Source organism: Bubalus bubalis, chromosome X (genome assembly GCF_019923935.1).
Source record: "Bubalus bubalis isolate 160015118507 breed Murrah chromosome X, NDDB_SH_1, whole genome shotgun sequence".
In the NCBI taxonomy this organism is placed as follows: Eukaryota; Metazoa; Chordata; class Mammalia; order Artiodactyla; family Bovidae; genus Bubalus; species Bubalus bubalis.
Genome location: NC_059181.1, coordinates 17,691,176 through 17,710,940, shown reverse-complemented (window position 1 = coordinate 17,710,940; position 19,765 = coordinate 17,691,176). Strand labels below are relative to the sequence as shown.

Here is a 19,765-nt window from a genome sequence, read left to right as displayed (position 1 = left end):
TCCTCCTGTAATAGTCCCCTTTCCTCTTCACAATAACCCTTCAGAATAAAAGTCTCTTTTCTAATCCAAATATTCAATGAGATGCAAGTAGAACACGCAGCAAAACAGTATGTCAGAACCCCGAGCATGGCACCGTGGGGAGAACCTGTGGGTGTGTGTGCCCCGTCACATAGGGCTCCTTTAGTGCGTCTGTGTCACCATCCTGGGGACACCTGTGGGTGTGTGTCTGTCTTCCCCTCACAGAGGAGACCTCCCCATAATACAGGTCACCTGCCCACTGGGTGTCCTGTCCACAACTCTCCCCACAACGCAGGTCACCTGCCCACTCCTGAGCCCTCTTGTCTCCACATCCCTGGACCTGTGTTCCATCAGAATCCAGGTCAGAGTGTCACAAGCCCTTCATCCTCCCATTTGCGCTGGCCTGAGATGGTGGTGGGTTCACTGTGATGGGAGGAATAGCATCCCATCACCTGTGGACACCAGTCCTGTACTTGCAAGACACTCTCCCTTCCCCCAGGTACATAGGTGTGGGTCACCCACCCTCTTTTCCTTGTCTGTGAACCCCAGCTGCCTGGTTTCCAAGTGCAGATTCAGGAGTGCTCGGCAGGAGTGCCACCCAGCCTTGGGGCCTCGGACAGCACCCCAGGGAGCAAGCCGGGTGCACCTGCACACCCCAGTGGCTTCCGCTCCACGGGGCACTTCCTCCTGTGGGTCTGCTGCGCCCTCTGTGTTCTCAGTCCACTCAGGTGAACAGGTAGGGCTTGTGCCAGTGAGGTCAGGTTCTGCCCCCGTGGGCCCACAGTGAGACACTGGAGGAGGTTCCATGTGACCTCGTGCACGTCTGTGGGTGGGGATGGGCACAGAAGTGCTCAGAGAATAGTTCTCAGGTGAACGAATGGATGGAGCCATGCAGGGCCACTTCACGAACACCAGGCTCCTAGACCTTTGCTCAGGCCCCCAAACTCACCAGCCCCCTGAAATGCTCAGTGGGTCCCCCAAACTCGCCGACCCCCTGAAATGCTCACTGGCTCCCCCCAGATACTCGCCAGACCCCTGAAAGGCTCACTGGGTTCCCCAAGCACTTCCTGGGCTCCCAAGTCGCCATCCACTCCGACCAGCCCATGGCCCTACCCCCTCAACGTAAGGACAGGACACAAGACCTAGGTCATCAGGTGTCCTCCCCCAGTGGCACTGGCCAGCACAGGGTCAGCACTCGTGATGGGCTTGTCACTGCACCCCACGAGCCACAGACCAGGGCCTCCCTCGGAGCTCCGTGCTCTGACTCAGAGGGACTCAGTTTCCACGTGGAGATGCCAGGTGGATGCCTCCCTTCCCCCACGTGGTCCCGGCCATTCAGCCCCTTCTGTACACAAACATACACGCATATACCTATATGATGTTGGGAAAGATTGACGGCAGAAGGACAAGGGTGACAGAGGATGAGATAGTTGGATGGCATCACCGACTCAATGGACATGAGTTTGAGTAAACTCCAGGAGTCAGTGATGGGCAGGGAGGCCTGGAGAGCTGCAGACCATGGGGTCGCAAAGAGTCAGACACGACTGAGCGACTTAATTGAACTGAGCACAGCTTTTAGACTTGCTGTTACATAACATGGCCACACGGTGTCAGCATTGCTTTTGCTTCACACTCCTAGATTTCTTTTTCTGTGCCTTCATTGTTTTATTGTGAAGTAGGGTTGATTTCCGATACTGTGTTTGTTTCAGGTGTACAGGAGCTTGATTCAGCAATACACAGACATTTATTGATTCTTTTTTGGGTTCATTTTCCGCAAATAGAGGATTATACAGTGTCTGCAGTAGGCTGCCCTTTGCTATTCAACAGTATTTTTTCCTGATTATCTCTTTGATGTATATTAATGTCCGTTTGTTCCTTGCAAACTCTTCATTTATCCCACATCCCTAACTTTTTTTTAATAATCATAAGTTGATTTTCTAAGTTTGTGAGTCTCTTTCCACTGCATAATAGCCTACATTTGCATGAATTTCAAGAAGATACCTGTCAGTGCTACCTTGTGATATTTGTCTTTCTCTCTCTGCCTTCCTTTACTTAGTATGGTATTCACTCTATCCATCCACCCTGTTGTCACTGGCATCATTCCATTCTGATTCAGCGCTGGGTAGCATTCCAGTGCAGAGGTTCACCACTCTGTCTTCATTTTCCTGTCGATGGATAACTTGGTTGAATTTGTTGCAGGGAGAAGGAAAAAATGGGCTTCCCTGGTGGCCCAGCCAGTAGACAATCTGCCTTACAATGCAGGAGATGTGGGTTCAGTCCCTGAGTGGGGAAGATCCCCTGGAGAAGGACATGGCAACCCACTCCAGTATTCTTGCCTGGAGAATCCCATGGACAGAGGAGCCTGGCGGGCTACAGTCCATGGGGTCACAAAGTGTTGGACATGACTGAAGTGGCTGAGAATACATGTAAAAGAAAAAAAGAGGAATGCGTTTTCTATTATTTACATTTTTTTTGAGAATAAAGGAGATAAAACAGTGAGCAGCCTGAACATTACTAGTTTTTTTTTTACTTTAACTGCTCATAACTCTGAATGTCTGTGACTAAGTTTGCTTTTCTGCCCCCTAACTCTGCAGGAGCTACAATTAACATTTTTTCCTTGGACTCCATGCTAAATATATCACCTCTTTGGTGTTAACCCTTACAACACCCTTCCCCTTGTACTTACATATCAGAAAGAAGGCCGCAGAGCCACCTCAACTGCCAGAGTCAGTTACTGGGTTATTGACTTCAGTCTGTGACTGTCTTTGAAAAAAGTGCACAAGGAAGAGATCGAGATCCTATCCCCTTTGTTCCTCATCACTGACTCCTGACTGTGAGCACTTGCCTTATATAAGCCCCTAGATTCCTCATGGGCGTGGGGGATGGGAGGGTACTCAGTCCTTGAGGCATGACCCTACTGTGTTCCCCTCTCTGCTGGCTTGAGAATAAAAGCCACCTTCGTATCTCCTTCAAACTCTGTCTCAGTATTTTTTTATTTGGCTTCACTGGGCAGAGAAAGCCAAGATTTTGGCCAGCAACAGTTCTAGTTCTTGGCCATTGCCAATCGAGCTGCCCTGAAAACAAGGTGCATGGGTCACTGTGAATTCTGATTTTCTCTGGGTCTGAACCCAGACATAGGATTATTGGGACATGTGGCTTCTGGATGTTTAGTTGATAAGGAACCTCCTTGCTGGTTTTGATAGTTCCTGCACCCATTTACACCCCCACTGAGAGTGTAGGATAATTCCCTTTTGCCTCCATCCTCTGCAGCCTGTATTCTCTGTAGATTTTTAGACAGTGGCCACTCTGACCTGTGGGAGGGGATTTTTCATGGGAGTTGTGATTTGCGTGGATTTAATACATAGTGGCATGCTGCAGTCCATGGGATTGCAAAGAGTAGGACACAACTGAGCAACTGAACTGAGTACATAGTGAGCTGGACGAACTTTCCGGGTGCTTTTTGATATTGTACAGAGTGACTACAGTTTACCTCTTAACATTGTTTTCTTGAAAGATGGCCCTGTTTGAATTCCTGTCTGATGATCTACCCCGGGGCATGACTGGATGGGAGAGGTCATTTTCAGTCCCACAGGCCTTGTGAATATGAAGAGCCCAATAGCACTAGGTTTAAAATTGTTTTTATGTAAGACGGTTCTAAGGAAACACCATTGATTTCTGCCCCACTCTGGTCTTCAGGCATTGAGTCTCATGGAAAACTCTGTTTATGGATTGTCAGCTAGAATGGAACGTGCCAGAAGAAACACCCAAGGCTTGAGTCTCATTTCTCCTTCCCCCTTCCCCAGGGTCCCCAGGACACATCCCAGTTTGTGGACACCACACTGCAGAGGTTGCTGTCATCTATAGGTGGGGTGACCCTAAGGACAGAAGCTGGAGGTATGAACCCCAACCTAGGAGACATAGAGTGGCCAGGGGACCTTGCAAACCTGTTCCAGCCCCGAGGCTCCACCAATTATTGGGTGATGTAGGCTTGGTTTATCTGCAGGAGGTCCTGCCTGCATCTGGAGATTGCGTGCTCATGCAGAGGGAAGGAGGCACCCCAGGTCCATTGTGGGGTCACATTTCCTGCCACATGCTCCCAGCTTCGTCTGCAATGAGACCCTCCAGTCTTGGGAATGAAACCAGCTCAGGCTCCAGGGATGTGACAATATCCAGGTCACCATGTCCTGAGGGCAGAAGAGTCAGCCTTTCTGATTCCTCTTTTATACTTTTATTCCCTAATTTGAATTGGTGGATATAGTTGAAAGACAAGGTTATGGGTGATTTTTGTTTTTATTTGGATCAACAGCAATTTGATTAACTTGTACGTAGATGTGTATATTTTCTCTTCCAGGTTCTTTTCCGATATAGGATGTTACAGAGTGTTGACTCGATTCCTGTGTTACACAGAGGTTCCTGGTGGATTCTTTTATATATATATATATATATATATATAATATAATATTGGCCTCCCTATGTTAGACTGAATCAGTTCATTACTCTCTGCCCCACAGTTATTTTTTTTTTCTTTCTTTCTGGGGACCACTGATTCTTTTCTGAGTCTGTGAGACTGTTTCTCTTGGTAAAGAAGTTCATCTGTATGCATTTTTAGAATCCAGCTACAAGTGATATCTTATGCTAATATCCCTCCCTGTCTCCCTCACCTCACTTGCCATGATCATCTCTAATTTATTCCCTGTGGCCACCCATGGCATTCTTTCCTGCTTGCTATGGCTGAGTGACGGTTCATTGTGTCTGTGTACCCCATCTTCTTTATTCCTTGTGGACGTCTTTGCTTACAAATATTTTTTTCCCATTCTGGGAACTGTCTTTCTTTCATTTAGGGTTCTTTTGCTGTGCAAACGCTTTTAAGGTTAATTCAGTTTGTTTTCTCAGTTTTGATTTATTTTTCATTATTCTGGGCACATTTGGTGGAATTGATGTTACAGCATGTTCCCCTATATTGTCCTCAAAATTGCATAGTATCTGTCCTACATTTAGATCTTTATCTTCTTTGAATCTTATTTTTGTGTATGGTTTGAGGGATTTTCTAATTTCATTCTCATTTTAATTATTGATGCACATCCATGCTCTCCTCCATAGTGGCTTTCTCCAATTTTCATTTCCAGCAACGGGGGTGGAGGGTTCCCTTTTCTTCATGGAATCTGGCGGATTTGACCTTTGTAGAGTGCTTGACAGTCAACATTCTGGTTGGCGTGAGGTGATACCAAACACCCTTTCTTAATATTTAGCAATTTTGACATCTTTTCATGTGATTTTTTTAAAGTGTGATTTAAAGGTACCTGATAAAATTGGCTTTGTGACGGTCTACCTAGTTATGAATTTTTTTTTTTGATGACCACCCCTAGGATACTCCAGGAGATCAGTTGTTGTTTACTTAGAAATGCTTGGACCTTATGAATGTTAAATGCCCATCAACAGGGCTTTCTGTTGATGGGCGGGACTGTGGCCCTCACTGTTGTTTTACCTGAGACCAAACTATGAAAAGGTGGCAAGAATACACAGAAGAACTGTACAAAAAAGATCTTCACGACCCAGATAATCACGATGGTGTGATCACTGACCTAGAGCCAGACATCCTGGAATGTGAAGTCAAGTGGGCCTTAGAAAGCATCACTACAAACAAAGCTAGTGGAGGTGATGGAATTCCAGTTGAGCTATTCCAACTCCTGAAAGATGATGCTGTGAAAGTGCTGCTCTCAATATGCCAGCAAATTTGGAAAACTCAGCAGTGGCCACAGGACTGGAAAAGGTCAGTTTTCATTCCAATCACAAAGAAAGGCAATGCCAAAGAATGCTCAAACTACTGCACAATTGCACTCATCTCACATGCTAGTAAAGAAATGCTCAAAATTCTCCAAGCCAGGCTTCAGCAATACGTGAACCATGAAATTCCTGATGTTCAAACTGGTTTTAGAAAAGGCAGAGGAACCAGGGATCAAATTGCCAACGTCTGCTGGATCATCGAAAAAGCAAGAGAGTTCCAGAAAAACATCTATTTCTGCTTTATTGACTATGCCAAAGCCTTTGACTGTGTGGATCACAATAAACTGGGAAATTCTTCAAGAGACGGGAATACTAGACCACCTGACCTGCCTCTTGAGAAATCTGTATGCAGGTCAGGAAGCAACAGTTAGAACTGGACATGGAAGAACAGACTGATTCCAAATAGGAAAAGGAGTACATCAAGGCTGTATATGATCACCCTGCTTATTTAACTTATATGCAGAGTACATCATGAGAAACACTGGACTGGAAGAAACACAAGCTGGAATCAAGATTGCCGGGAGAAATATCAATAACCTCAGATATGCAGATGACACCACCCTTATGGCAGAAAGTCAAGAGGAACTAAAAAGCCTCTTGATGAAAGTGAAAGTGGAGAGTGAAAAAGCTGGCTTAAAGCTCAACATTCAGAAAACGAAGATCATGGCATCCAGTCCATCACTTCATGGGAAATAGATGGGGAAACAGTGGAAACAGTGTCAGACTTTATTTTGGGGGGCTCCAAAATCATTGTAGATGGTGACTGCAGCCATGAAATTAAAAGACACTTACTCCTTGGAAGGAAAGTTATGACCAACCTAGATAGCATATTCAAAAGCAGAGACACTATTTTGCCAACAAAGGTTCATCTAGTCAAGGCTATGGTTTTTCCTGTGGTCATGTGTGGATGTGAGAGTTGGACTGTGAAGAAGGCTGAGTGCTGAAGAATTGATGTTTTGTGGTGTTGGAGAAGACTCTTGAGAGTCCCTTGGACTGCAAGGAGATCCAACCAGTCCATTCTGAAGGAGATCAGCCCTGGGATTCCTTTGGAGGGAATGATGCTGAAGCTGAAACTCCAGTACTTTGGCCACCTCATGTGAAGAGTTGACTCATTGGAGAAGACTCTGATGCTGGAAGGGATTGGGGGCAGGAGAAGAAGGGGACGACAGAGGATGAGATGGCTGGATGGCATCACTGACTCGATGGATGTGAGTCTGAGTGAACTCCAGGAGTTGGTGATGGACAGGGAGGCCTGGCATGCTGCGATTCATGGGGTCGCAAAGAGTCGGACACAACTGAGTGACTGAACTGAACTGAAATGTAACTATGGTGGAGGTAATGGAGACAACGGCAACCTCCTTCAAAAGGTCCCATACATGCACTGCTGCACCAGTGCCCCCGACCCTGCAGAGGGCCACCACCAACCCACACCTCCACCAGAGACCCCCTGGACGCTCACGGGCAAGTCTGGGTCAGTCTCTTGTGGGGTCACTGCTCCTTTCTCCTGGGTCCTGGTTTGCACAAGGTTTTGTTTGTGCCCTCCATGAGTCTGTTTCCCCAGTCCTGTGGAAGTTCTGTAATCAAATCCCACTGGCCTCCAAAGTCTAGTTCCCTAGGGGTTCTCAGTCCCTTTTCCAGATCCCCAAGTTGGGAAATCTTTTGTGGGTCCTAGAACTTTCTTAATAGTGTGATAGTTTCTTTGGTATAATTGCCCTGCAGTTTGCAGATCATCTGCTCAGTGTCTCTATGGTGGGGTTAATGGCAGACTCCTCCAAGAAGGCTTATGCCACACCCAGGACTGCTGCACCCAGAGCCCCTGCCCCTGCGGCAGGCCACTGCTGACCCGTGCCTCCGCAGGAGATGCTCAGACACTCAAAGGCAGGTCTGGTGGGGCCTGTGGTGCACACAAGGTTTTGTTTCAGCCGTCCAAGCTCAGCGTATCTGGTGGGTATGGAGTTTGCTTCTAAACATGACTTTTCCCCTCCTACCATCTTGCTGGGTCTTCTCCTTTGACCTCAGATGTGGGTTATCTTTTTTTTGGTGGGATCCAACATTCTCCTGTTGATGGTTGTTCAGCAGCGAGTTGTATTTTGGAGTTCTCACAGGAGAAGATGAGCACACGACCTTCTAGTCTGCCATTTTGTCACTTAGGATTAAAGATTTACTGAGCATGGCCTTGCCCATCAGAACAAGACCCAGTTTCCCACAGTCAGTCTCTCCATTCAGTAAGCTTCCATAAGCCATGTATCCTTATTAGTCAGAGGGCAGACAGAATGAAAACCACAATTACAGAAAACTAATCAAACTGATCAATCTTTAATGCTGAAGAAGCTGAAGTTGAAGGGTTCTATGAAGACCTGCAAGACCTTCTAGAACGAGCACCCCAAAAAGATGTCCTTTTCATTATAGGGGACTGGAATGCAAAAACAGGAAGTCAAGAAATACCTGGATTAGCAGGCAAATTTGGCTTTGGAGTACAGAATGAAGCAGGGCAAAGGCTAACAGTTTTGCCAAGAGAATGCACTGGTCATAGCAAACACCCTTTTCCAACAGCACAAGAGAAGCTTCTACACATAGACATCACTAGATGGTCAATACTGATGTCAGATTGATTATATTCTTTGCAGCCAAAGATGGAGAAGCTCTATACAGTCAGCAACACAAGATTGGGAGCTGACTGTGGCTCAGATAATGAACTCTGTATTGCCAAATTCAGACTTAAATTGAAGAAAATAGGGAAAACCACTAGACCATTCAGATATGACCTACATCTAATCCCTTATGCTTATCCAGTGGAAGTGACAAATAGATTCAAGGGATTAGATCTGATAAACAGAGTGCCTGAAGAACTATGGACAGAGGTTCATGACATTGTATAGGGGACAGGGATCAAGACAATCCCCAAGGGAAAAATAATGCAAAAATGTAAAATGGATGTCTGCGGAGGCCTTAAAAATAGCTGAGAAAAGAAGAGAAGCTAAAGGCAAAGGAGAACAGGAAAGATATAACCATTTGAATGCAGAGTTCCAAAGAATAGCGCAGAAGATAAGAAAGCCTTCCTTAGTGATCAATGCAAAATAATAGAGGAAAACAGTAGAATGTGAAAGAACAGAGATCTCTTCAAGAAAATTAGTTATACCAAGGGAACATTTCATGCAAAGATGGGCACAATAAAGGACAGAAATGGTATGGACCTAACAGAAGCAGAAAATATTAAGAAGAGGTGGCCTGAATAAACAAAAGAACTATACAGAAAAGATCTTCATGACCCAGATAACCATGATGGTGTGATCGTGGAGGATGAGAAAAGAAGCGAAGATGTGGAGGGTTGTATTCCGTGTTGGAAAAGCTGGAGAACTGCCTGAGAGCAAGTGCTAAGACACAGAGGAGAGAGGAAGATGGATGGGCAATACAGATAGGTTGTGAGGGAATGTGGACAAAAGGAATGTCACCAATGGAAAACAAATTCAGAACACAGTCTCTGTAGGGGGCGAGCAAGTCAGGCATCATGAACAGTGTGTGTGCTGACCTGGCATTAATGGAGTTGGGGTGGTCTGTACACTGAAGTGGCATGGATGGAGCTGGCGTGGTCTGCGCACTGACCTGGCATGGATGGAGGTGGGGATGTCTATGCACTGACCTGGCATGGATGGAGCTGGGGTGGTCTGTGTGCTGACCTGGCATGGATGAACCTGGGGTGGTCTGAATGCTGACCTGGCATGCATGGAGCTGTGGTGATCTCTGCACTGACCTGGCATGGATGGAGCTGGGGTGGTCTGTGTGGTGACCTGGAATGGATGGAGCTGGAGTGGTCGGTGTGCTGACCTGTCATGGATGGAGCTGGGGTGATCTCTGCACTGACATGGCATGGATGGAGTTGGGATGGTCTGTGTGGCGACCTGGCATGGATGGAGCTGGGGTGGTCTGAGTGCTGACCTGGCATGGATGGAGCTGGGGTGGTCTGAGTGCTGACCTGGCATGGATGGAGCTGGGGTGGTCTCTGCACTGACCTGGCATGGATGGAGTTGGGGTGGTCTCTGCACTGACCTGGCATGGTTGGAGCTGGGGTGGTCTGTGTGCTGACCTGGCATGGATGAACCTGGGGTGGTCTGAGTGCTGACCTGGCATGGATGGAGCTGGGGTGGTCTCTGCACTTACCTGGCATGGGTGGAGGTGGGGTGATCTGTGTGGCGACCTGGCATGGATGGAGCTGGGGTGGTCTGAGTGCTGACCTGGCATGGATGGAGCTGGGGTGGTCTGAGTGCTGACCTGGCATGGATGGAGCTGGGGTGGTCTGAGTGCTGACCTGGCATGGATGGAGCTGGGGTGGTCTGAGTGCTGACCTGGCATGGATGGAGCTGGGGTGGTCTGAGTGCTGACCTGGCTTGGATGGAGCTGGGGTAGTCTGTGTGCTGACCTGGCATGGATGGAGCTGGGGTGGTCTGTGCGCTGACCTGGCATGGATAGAAGTGGGAATGTCTACGCACTGACCTGCATGGATGGAGCTGGGGTGGTCTCTGCACTGACCTGGCATGTATGGAGTTTGGGCGGGACCAATCTATGTGTTCCTAAGTGACAGAGTTGAGCTGTGTTTGGCTGGTGGGTGGGAGAACTGGTTGACGATCAGGCAGGGAGGAGGCATATACCTGGAGGTGGGTTTGATTTTTCTGCTTGGCCCCTTGCCCTCTGTAAATGAGAGACAAGCTTTCTGTGCTTCTGAAGTGACTATTAATTAGCAGCAGGTCTCTCTGACTCTCATTTTCTTAAACTGAGAGCATCAAAACTATTTTTTCAGTCATTTGCATTAGCCCCAGGAAACTCCATAACTCCTGTCCCCATGCCTTGCTCCTTGTTCAGGAAGGGTTGGTGGGTTGACTGGCAAGCCCCTCGGGAAAGCATGTGGACTTCAGTGCTGACACTGCATTTAGTGCCACTCTTTAAGCCATTTCACTGTGTGTATTGGTCTGTTCATTTACTCTAATGTGTACTTTGCAAAGCCATTATGACATGTTCTCTTGAGTTTTCTTATTCATCTAGTGGTTGATGCAGTGTAGCTTGGAACAGATCCAGAAATCAGTAAGTGAAAGGTACTCTATACCTGTATTATTTTTAACAGAATTTTATTTCATTTTTACTTGGAAGATAATTACTTTATGATATTTTGATGGTTTCTGCTGTACATCAACATGAATCAGCCATAGGTATATACATGTCCCCTCCCTCTCAACAACCTCCCTCCCACCTACCTCCCCATCCCAGGCCCTCTAGGTGTCACAGATTGGGGTCCCTGTGTCATACAGTAAATTCCCACTGGCTATGTGCTTTACATATGTTAATGTATTTGTTTCCATGCTAATCTCTCAATTCATCCCACCCTCTCCTTCCCACACTGTGGCCACAAGTTTGTTCTCTATGTCTGCATCTCCATTGCTGCCCTGCAATTAGGTTCATCACTGCCATCTTCCTAGATTCCCTATATATATGTTAATAATCAGTATTTGTCTTTCTCTTTATGATTTACTTCACTTTGTGTAATAGGCTCTAGGTTCATCTACCTCATTACCAGTGACTCAAATGTGTTCCTTTTTATGGCCGAGTAGTATTACTGTATATGTGCACCACAGCTTCTTAATCCATTCATCTGTTGATGGACATCTAGGTTGCTTCCTTGTCTTAATTATTGTAAATAGTATAGCAGTGAGCCATGAGGTACATATGTCTTTTTCAGTTGTGGTTTCCTCTGGGAATATGCACAGTAGTAGGATTGCTGTGTCATAAGGTAGTTTTATTCCTAGCTTTCTATGGAATCTCCATACTGTTCTCCATACTGACTTTATTGGCCTGTGTCCCCACTATGAGTGCAAGAGGATTCCCCTTTCTTCACACCCTGTCTAGCATTTACTGTTTGTGGGCTTTTTGATGATGGCCATTCTGACCCTTGTTGGATGGTACCTCACTGTAGTTTTGATTTGCGTTTCTCTGGTAATGAGCAATGTTGAACATCTTTTCAGGTGTTTTTTAGCCATCTGTACAGGGAGGCCTGGCGTGCTGTGATTCATGGGGTCGCAAAGAGTCGGACATGACTGAGCGACTGAACTGAGCTGAACTGAACTGATGTCTTCTTTGCAGAAGTGTCTATTTAGGTCTTCTTTCCACTTGTTGATTGGGTTGATTATTTTTCTGGTATTGAGCTACATGAGCTGCTTGTATATTTTGGAGATCAGTTATTTGTCAGTTGTTTCATTTGCTATTATTTTCTCCCATACTGAGGGCTGTCTTCACCTTACTTATAGTTTCCTTTGTTGTGCAAAAGCTTTTAAGTTACTTAGGTCTTATTTGTTTATTTTTGTTATTCAGTCCTTTGGGTTTTAACCATGTTCCTTCATCTGCTGGATGTTTCTCTGTCATTTTGTTTTGTTTAATTTACTATGTTTGGGATCCCTTTTTTTTTTTTTTTTTTTTTAAATTGAAAGGCTGTAGTTCCTCTTTGGAGAAGGCAATGGCAACCCACTCCAGTACTCTTGCCTGGAAAATCCCATGGTCAGAGGAGCCTGGTGGGCTGCTGTCTATGGGGTCGCACAGAGTCAGACACAACTGAAGTGACTTAGGAGCAGCAGCAGTAGCAGTTCCTCTTAACTATGGAGTCTACCTCCCCTGAGTGGGGTTGGACCAATGCCTTGTGAAGACTTTCTGGTTGGGGGGATTTGCATTTGTGTTCTGGTAGGTGGAGCTAGATCTTGTCTTTCTGAAGGGCAGTGGCTGGGTCCAGTAGTGTGGTTTGGGGTGTCTATGGGTTCAGTATGGCTTTGGGCAGCCTGTCTGTCGACGTGCAAGGTTGTGCCTCTATTTGGCTGAAGGATAGGCGAGGGGTGTTAGGCCCTACAGCTTGCTAGCTTTTGGGTGTGGCTTAGTCTTAGTGTTGAGATGGAGTCCTTTGGGAGGGTACTCGGTTATTAATGTTCTATGGGGCTTGGAGTTCTCTAGTGATCGAAAGTCCTGGAGTCGTTGGCCATCAGCCATTTCCTTCTCCAGGGGATCTTCCCCACCAAAGCATCGAAGCCAGGTCCCTTGCATTGCAGGCAGATTCTTTACTGACAGGTCCCAGGGAAGCCCCTAGAGAATGCCTCACACCAATTCAACAAATGCATGTTGAAAATGAAGAGTATAGTGATGAATAGCAGAGACTGATTATCATGAAAATTATTGTTATTTCACAAATCTTTGCTGTCAGATTATAGCAGGAATGTGTATGGTAGGATGTAAGAACACAGTATAGCTTCCAACTGTGTGTTCATCTGAAAGTTTCTTATGGTGATGACAGGGCCTCAATTACCTTCTAAAGATAGTGACAGGATTTTTCATTACTTTGTGTTCTCTTTTTTTTTTTTTTTTAACCTTCCTTTGCTTTCTCATCTACTTGTTGTTGTTGTTTAGTGGCTAAGTCATGTCAGACTCTTTGTGAACCATTGGACTGTGGCCCACCAGGCTCCTCTGTCCATGGGATTTACCAGGCCAAAAAAAAAAAAGAAAAGCCCGGTTTGGGGAAAGAGCACATGGGCAGAGACCTCTGAGGACACAGGGATGGGAAGGCCTGCCAGGAGGGGATGAGTGTCAGAAAGCTTTGGGTTTATGTGAGGTCTGGGCAGGAACCACTGTTCCCAGGCCTGGCCGTGGACACTGCCCAGCACCCGTCTGCCTGCCTTCTGTCTGTTCTGCCCTACATTTGCCAGGAGTGCTGGGGTCTAGACTGTGGTACTTGCTGAGCTCTAGACACAGCTGTCAGCTTGCAGGTGTGTGGTAGGGATTGACTGCTCTTAATGACTACTTATGACCGTGAAAAGTAGGACCGAGAGGCTGGGGTTAATCTGGCTCCAAGGAGCTGAGGGACCCACATCAGTCCCAGGGCCAGAGACCAGACCAGAGCTGCTGAAGAAGGAGCCCAGAGGATTTCTTGAAAAAACTGTGAACTGGTTATTAGGAAGCAGCACTGAAAAGACTACAAATGAAAACCTGATATAGACTAAAGTATGAAACAAATGTGAAGTATTGTTGTCACTGGTGTTTTGTAGAAAGCTATAATCAGCACGTTTATCCCAGGACTTTCAATTTTATTTCCACCACACAGCATCAGTGGTGAGCAGTGGCTGTGTGGCACTGGAGTGGTGAGCAGCTGAGAGGAGATACCCCACGTCCAAGGTCAGGAGTGGCGGTTGAGAGGAGATACCCCACGTTCAAGGTCAGGAGTGGTCTAATCACATGGGCCACAGCCTTGTCTAACTCAATGAAACTATGAACCATGCCATGTAGGGCCACTCAAGATGGACGGGTCATGGTGGAGAGTTCTGACAAAACATGCCCCACTGGAGAAGGGAATGGCAAACCACTTCAGTATTCTTGCCTTGAGAATCCCATGAACAGTATGAAAAGGCAACAAGATAGGACACTGAAAGATGAACTACCCAAGTCTGCAGGTGCCCAGTATGCTACTGGAGACCAATGGAGAAATAACTCCAGAAAGAATGAAGAGATGGCGCCAAAGCAAAAACAGCACCCAGCTCTAGATGTGACTGATGATGGAAGCAAGGTTCGATACTGTAAAGAGCAACATTTCCTAGGAACTGGAATGTTAGGTACATGAATCAAGGCAAATTGGAAGTGATCAAACAGGAGATGCCAAGAGTGAATGTCGACATTTTAGGAATCAGCAAACTAAAATGGACTGGAATGGGTGAGTTTAACTCAGATGACCATTATATCTACTATGGTGGGCAAGAATCCCTTAGAATAAATAGAGTAACCATCATAGTCTAAAAAAGAGTCCGAAATGCAGTACTTGGGTGCAATCTCAAAAATGACAAATGATCTCTGTTCATTTCCAAGGCAAAGCATTCAATATCATGGTAATCCAAGTCTATGCCCTAACCAGTAATGATGAAGATGCTGAAGTTGAACGGTTCTATGAAGACTTACAAGACCTTTTAGAACTAACCCCCCCCAAAATATGTCCTTTTCATGATATGGGACTGGAATGCAAAAGTAGGAAGTCAAGAAACACTTGGAGTAACAGGAAAATTTGGCCTTGGAGTACAGAATGAAGCAGGGCAAAGGCTAATAGAGTTTTGCCAAGAGAATGCACTGGTCATAGCAAACACCCTCTTCCAACAACACAAGAGAAGCTTCTACACATGGACATCACCAGATGATCAACACTGAAATCAGATCGATTATATTATTTGCAGCCAAAGATGCAGAAGCTCTATACAGTCAGCAAAACAAGACTAGGAGCTGACTGTGGCTCAGATCATGAATGTCTTATTGGCAAATCCAGACTTAAACTGAAGAAAGTAGGGGAAACCACTAGACCATTCAGATATGACCTAAATCAAATCCCTTATGATTTTACAGTGGAAGTGATAAATAGATTTAAGAGACTATTCCTGATAGAGTGCCTGATGAACTATGGATGGAGGTTCATGACATTGTACAGGAGGTAGTGACCAAGACCATCCCCAAGAAGAAGAAATGCAGAAAGGCAGAATGGTTGTCTTAGGAGGCCTTACAGATAGCTGTGAAAAGAAGTGAAAAGCAAAGGAGAAAAGGAAAGATATACCCATTTGAATGCAGAGTTCCAAAGAATAGCAAGGAGAGATAAGAAAGCCTTCCTCAGTGATCAGTGCAAAGAAATAGAGAAAAACAATAGAATGGGAAAGACTAGAGAGCTCTACAAGAAAACTAGAGATACCAAGGGAACATTTCATGCAAAGATGGGCTCAAAAAAGGACAGAAATGGTATGGACCTAACGGAAGTAGAAGATATTAAGTAAAGATGGAAAAAATACACAGAAAAACTGTACAAAAAAAGATCTTCATGACCCAGATATTCACAATGTTGTGGTCACTCACCTAGACCCAGACATCCTGGAATGTGAAGTCAAGTGGGCCTTAGGAAGAATCATTATGAACAAATCTAGTGGAGGTGATGGAATTCCAGTTGAGGTATTTGAAATCCTGGAAGATGATGCTGTGAAAGTGCTGCATTCAATATGCCAGCAAATTTGGAAAACTCAGCAGCAGCCACAGGACTGGAAAAGATCAGTTTTCATTCCAATCCCAAAGAAAGGTGATGGCAATGAATGCTCAAACTACCACACGATTGCACTCATCCCACAGGCTAGCAAAGTAATGCTCAAAATTCTCCAAGCCAGCCTTCAACAATATGGGAACCGTGAAATTCCAGATGTTCAAACTGATTTTAGAAAAGGCAGAGGAACCCAGAGATCAAATTGCCAACATCCACTGGATCATCAAAAAAGCAAGAGTTTCAAAAAAACATCTATTTCTGCTTTATTGACTATGCCAATGCCTTTGACTGTGTGGATCACAATAAACTGTGGAAAATTCTTCAAGAAATGGGAATACTAGACCACCTGACCTGCCTCCTGAGATATCTGTATGCAGGTCAGGTAGCAACAGTTAGAACTGGACATGGAACAACAGACTGGTTCCAAATAGGAAAAGGAGTATATCAAAGCTGTATATTGTCACCGTGCTTATTTAACTTATATGCAGTTTACATCATGAGAAACGCTGGACTGGAAGAAGCACAAGCTGGAATCAAGATTGCCGGGAGAAATATCAATAACCTCAGATATGCAGATGACACCACCCTTATGGCAGAGAGTGAAGAAAAACTAAAGAGCCTCTTGATGAAAGTGAAGGAGGACAGTGAAAAAGTTGACTTAAAGTTCAACATTCAGAAAACTAAGATCATGGCATCCAGTCCCATCACTTCATGCCAAATAGATAGGGAAACAGTGGAAGACTTTATTTTTTTCACGTGAGCTGCGTGTCCTTGAGTGGCTGTGTGGAGAAGTGCCCCCAGTACCCCCAGTGGTTCCCCTAGCCCACCCCTGTGCTCACGCTTTCCCCGCATCCCCCTGGGGCAGCTCCTGTCGACCTTGCCTTGTGACCATAGCCCCTTGCAGGGGCCAGGAGTAAACTTATTGAAGCCTGAGTGACACCTGCATCTGTGACATGGGGCCAGAATGTCCCAGGGAAAGTGTGACCCTGGTGCCCATGAGGAACACTCCTGCCCTGCTGCTTGGGGGTGGCTCGGTTGCTGTGGCACCATGTCCAGGGTCACAGGCTGGCTGCCGGTCAGCTGCAGGCTCCCTCGGTATGTGGTGTAAGACCAGGGGCTCAGCAGTGGTAGCCCGTGGAACTTGTGATTCTCATTTGTGATGGTGAAAGTGACCTGCAGGCAGACGGGATGCTGGGAGTGCTCACAGCCTGGCCCAGTGCTGCCCTGGGCCCAGCATCCCAGGGCTGGAGTCAGGGGACAGGAGCCCCAGGGCCAGCTGAGGGTCCGTGGGTGGGGCTGGGACCTCTCCAGAGGAAGTGCTCTGTCTGAGGGGCCCCTGGGCCTGAAGGTTACCAAGGGTTAGGACACCCTGAACAGGTTGGGCGAAGGGGACAAGGAGCTGGAGGGGCTCGGGTGAACCTCTGTCCGCAGGGACTGAGTCAGCCTTACCTTGGGGTGGGGTGGCACAGGCGTGGTGTGGTCAAGGCTGGAGGCTCAGAGCAGGTGCCCATTGGGATTGGGGAGGGCAGGACCAGCCTGCAGGTCACAGTGCATCTCAGGGCTCCATCTTTCTGGCCCTCATGCCCATGTATGGGTAGAAGCTCTCCTGGCCCCTCTTCTGCCAGTAGCCCTCAGTGTCGAAGGACAGCTTGCAGGCGAGCTTCTTGATCTGGCCCGGTGGCAGGAGCCCAGGGCAGCGGTCGTCCAGGTCTGTGCAACTGGGGAGAGGAGCAGGCACTGTAGAGAGGTCCCCGCCTTGTCTCCTGGGTCTGTGTGCTCAGTGGCCTGACTCGGACCTGGGTGTGCAGGGCCTGGATGGCTGTGCAGCAGGGCACTGTCCAGGAACTGAGGCTACACTGCCTCACTGTCCTTAGGGAATCCCAGAGAAGAGGGAGAACCTCTACGTCCACAAGCAGTAATCACTTCATGTCTGACACAAACAGATTTTCTCCATGAGTAAGTGTATTTATTTAGAAACTTTAAAAAATGGGTTGTCCTAGCCATACTATTTTATAACATGTGCCTGTGGGCTACATCACTTCAGCTGTGTCCAACTCTCTGCGACACCATGGACTGCAGCCCACCAGACTCTTGTATCCATGGAAGTCTCCAGGCAAGAATACTAGAGTGGGTTGCCATGCTCTCCTCCAGGGGATCTTCCCAATCTAGGGATCAAACCCAGGTCTCTTAAGTGTCCTGCATTGGCAGGCACATTCTTTACTACTAGAGCCACCTGGGAAGCCCTTGTAACACGTACATGTTTACTCCATTGTGCATGGCTTTCTGGGTCAGTAACTGTGCCCAGGCTGCCATCCGCTTGGCAGCCTGTTTGCAGCTGCAGCGCCGGAGGCTCTGAGGGCCAGTGTTCAATGCAGCCGTGCTCTCGAGTGTCCCTGCTGTGATCAGCATTGGCAACATCTCAAGTGTCCCTGCTGTGACCAGCATTGGCAACATCTCAAGTGTCCTTGCTGTGATCAGCATCAGCAACATCTCAAGTGTCCCTGCTGTGACCAGCATCGGCAGCATTTACCAGTGCTGTTTAAGGGGGTTGGGAGTGGCTCTGTGTGGCTCCATGTGCTCCTCCAAGCTCAGATGTCACCTGGAACCCCCTTTCATGAAGGGCTCCTTAGGCTAAGGCCCTGAGACTTTGAGGTCCACCAGGGGCAGGGCCCTCCTGCCTTACCCTCCATCTCCTCCTGCATGAAACGGGTTCCTATGGGGTCTGCACACAGGGTGCAGTGAGAAGCTAACAGGCGTCCAGTGCTCGAGAGCTGCCCAGCACAGGTCACCCGCCAGTCATGGTGGTGACCAGGCCTTTCCAATTCCTCCTTCGGCCTCAACTGGCCAGTGGGCAGGGAGAGACAGAGCCTTGTCCCACTGCAGCGGGCACTCGGGGTGTGAACTCTGCCAGCACGGCTGTGGCATGGCCAGGACTACTCAGCCTCTTGAAACAGAGGCTCTGAGAGTCTGCAGGGAGACCATCCAGGTGGATCAGCCCTGCCACCCACCAGCCGTGCCTGCACGCCTTGCCCTGGTGCAAGGCCCCTCGTGGGGGTGGGGTGGAGGGTGTTCTGGATTCGAGCCCTGACCCAGAGAACCCTCCAACCTTTGCTTCAGCTCAGTCCACTGCTGGCCACAGTCCTCTCTCCTGGACAGATGGAGGCAGAGGCCCTGGGCCCGGAGCCCTGAGGCCTTGTCCAGCATGTGTGTGGTCAGCAGGCTGCTGCCCAGCTCCATGCCTCTGCCCTGGGCCAGGAGAGGAGCGGGGCTGTGCCTGTGGGGCGGAGCTTGTGTCCACACCCACTGGTAGGAGGCAGTGCCTTGGAGTAAGAAGTCCCGGATCAAAGTCCCAAACTGCCTGGGCCGGGTTTGGGTGGGGGGATGGAGGTGGAAGTAGAATTGAGTAACACACTGCCATACAGGATGCTGACCCCTCCAAGCACTGAAGGGGTCTCCACACCCAGAGCACAGCTGTCCCCCACCTCCTCAGAGCCTGAGTGGCCACAGGCAAACTCTTCTCCTGGAACCCAGCTCTGTCTCCTGATCCATGGGCCACCTTCAAATTTAACCTCAGGCAGAGGAAAGGTCAGGTCTGTCCCCCTACCTCCCTGGAGTTCAGGTGTCACTGGAGTGTCTGCGGCCCCTGGGAGGCCCCGGAGCTTAAGCCTGGTCGGTCTGGGGACTTGCGAGGACGCAAGAGGTCATGCCATATGGCCACCCCCAGAACCTCCCCGGCAAGTCCTGACCTTTCAACTCCCAGGAGCCACGTGTCCCACCAGTCCCCTGGAAGACCGGAAGGTGCCCACACAGGGGGGTCCCAGGGGGCTTCTGGGTGGTGGTTAGCGGGGCAGCAGAGCTATAGCTGTGCACAGATGTGCAAGG

General features: G+C 47.9%; 1 protein-coding gene across 1 annotated transcript; it reads right to left on the bottom strand.

Annotated features, from left to right (window-relative positions):
* Positions 1-590: 590 nt before the first annotated feature.
* Positions 591-19,173, bottom strand: LOC102408893 (5-hydroxyisourate hydrolase-like). The gene is made up of 5 exons (XM_044937245.1): positions 18,990-19,173; positions 17,468-17,601; positions 16,931-17,058; positions 9,961-9,997; positions 591-841 (listed from the first exon to the last, which is right to left on the bottom strand). Exons 1-5 carry the CDS (start codon positions 19,118-19,120, stop codon positions 591-593), a joined length of 681 nt encoding a protein of 226 aa, XP_044793180.1. The 5' UTR covers positions 19,121-19,173.
* Between the last annotated feature and the right edge of the window lie 592 nt (positions 19,174-19,765).

Excerpts from the sequence above, each read along its gene's own strand:
- LOC102408893 (XM_044937245.1), bottom strand. The coding sequence starts at position 19,120 with ATGGAGCTGGGCAGCAGCCTGCTGACCACACACATGCTGGACAAGGCC. Across the intron at positions 17,602-18,989 it reads TGGACTGAGCTGAAGCAAAG|TTGCACAGACCTGGACGACC; the intron begins GTTGGAGGGTTC and ends TCCTCTCCCCAG. Across the intron at positions 842-9,960 it reads CCCACCTCCACCCATGCCAG|ACGTGCACGAGGTCACATGG; the intron begins GTAAGTGCAGAG and ends CCCCACCCACAG.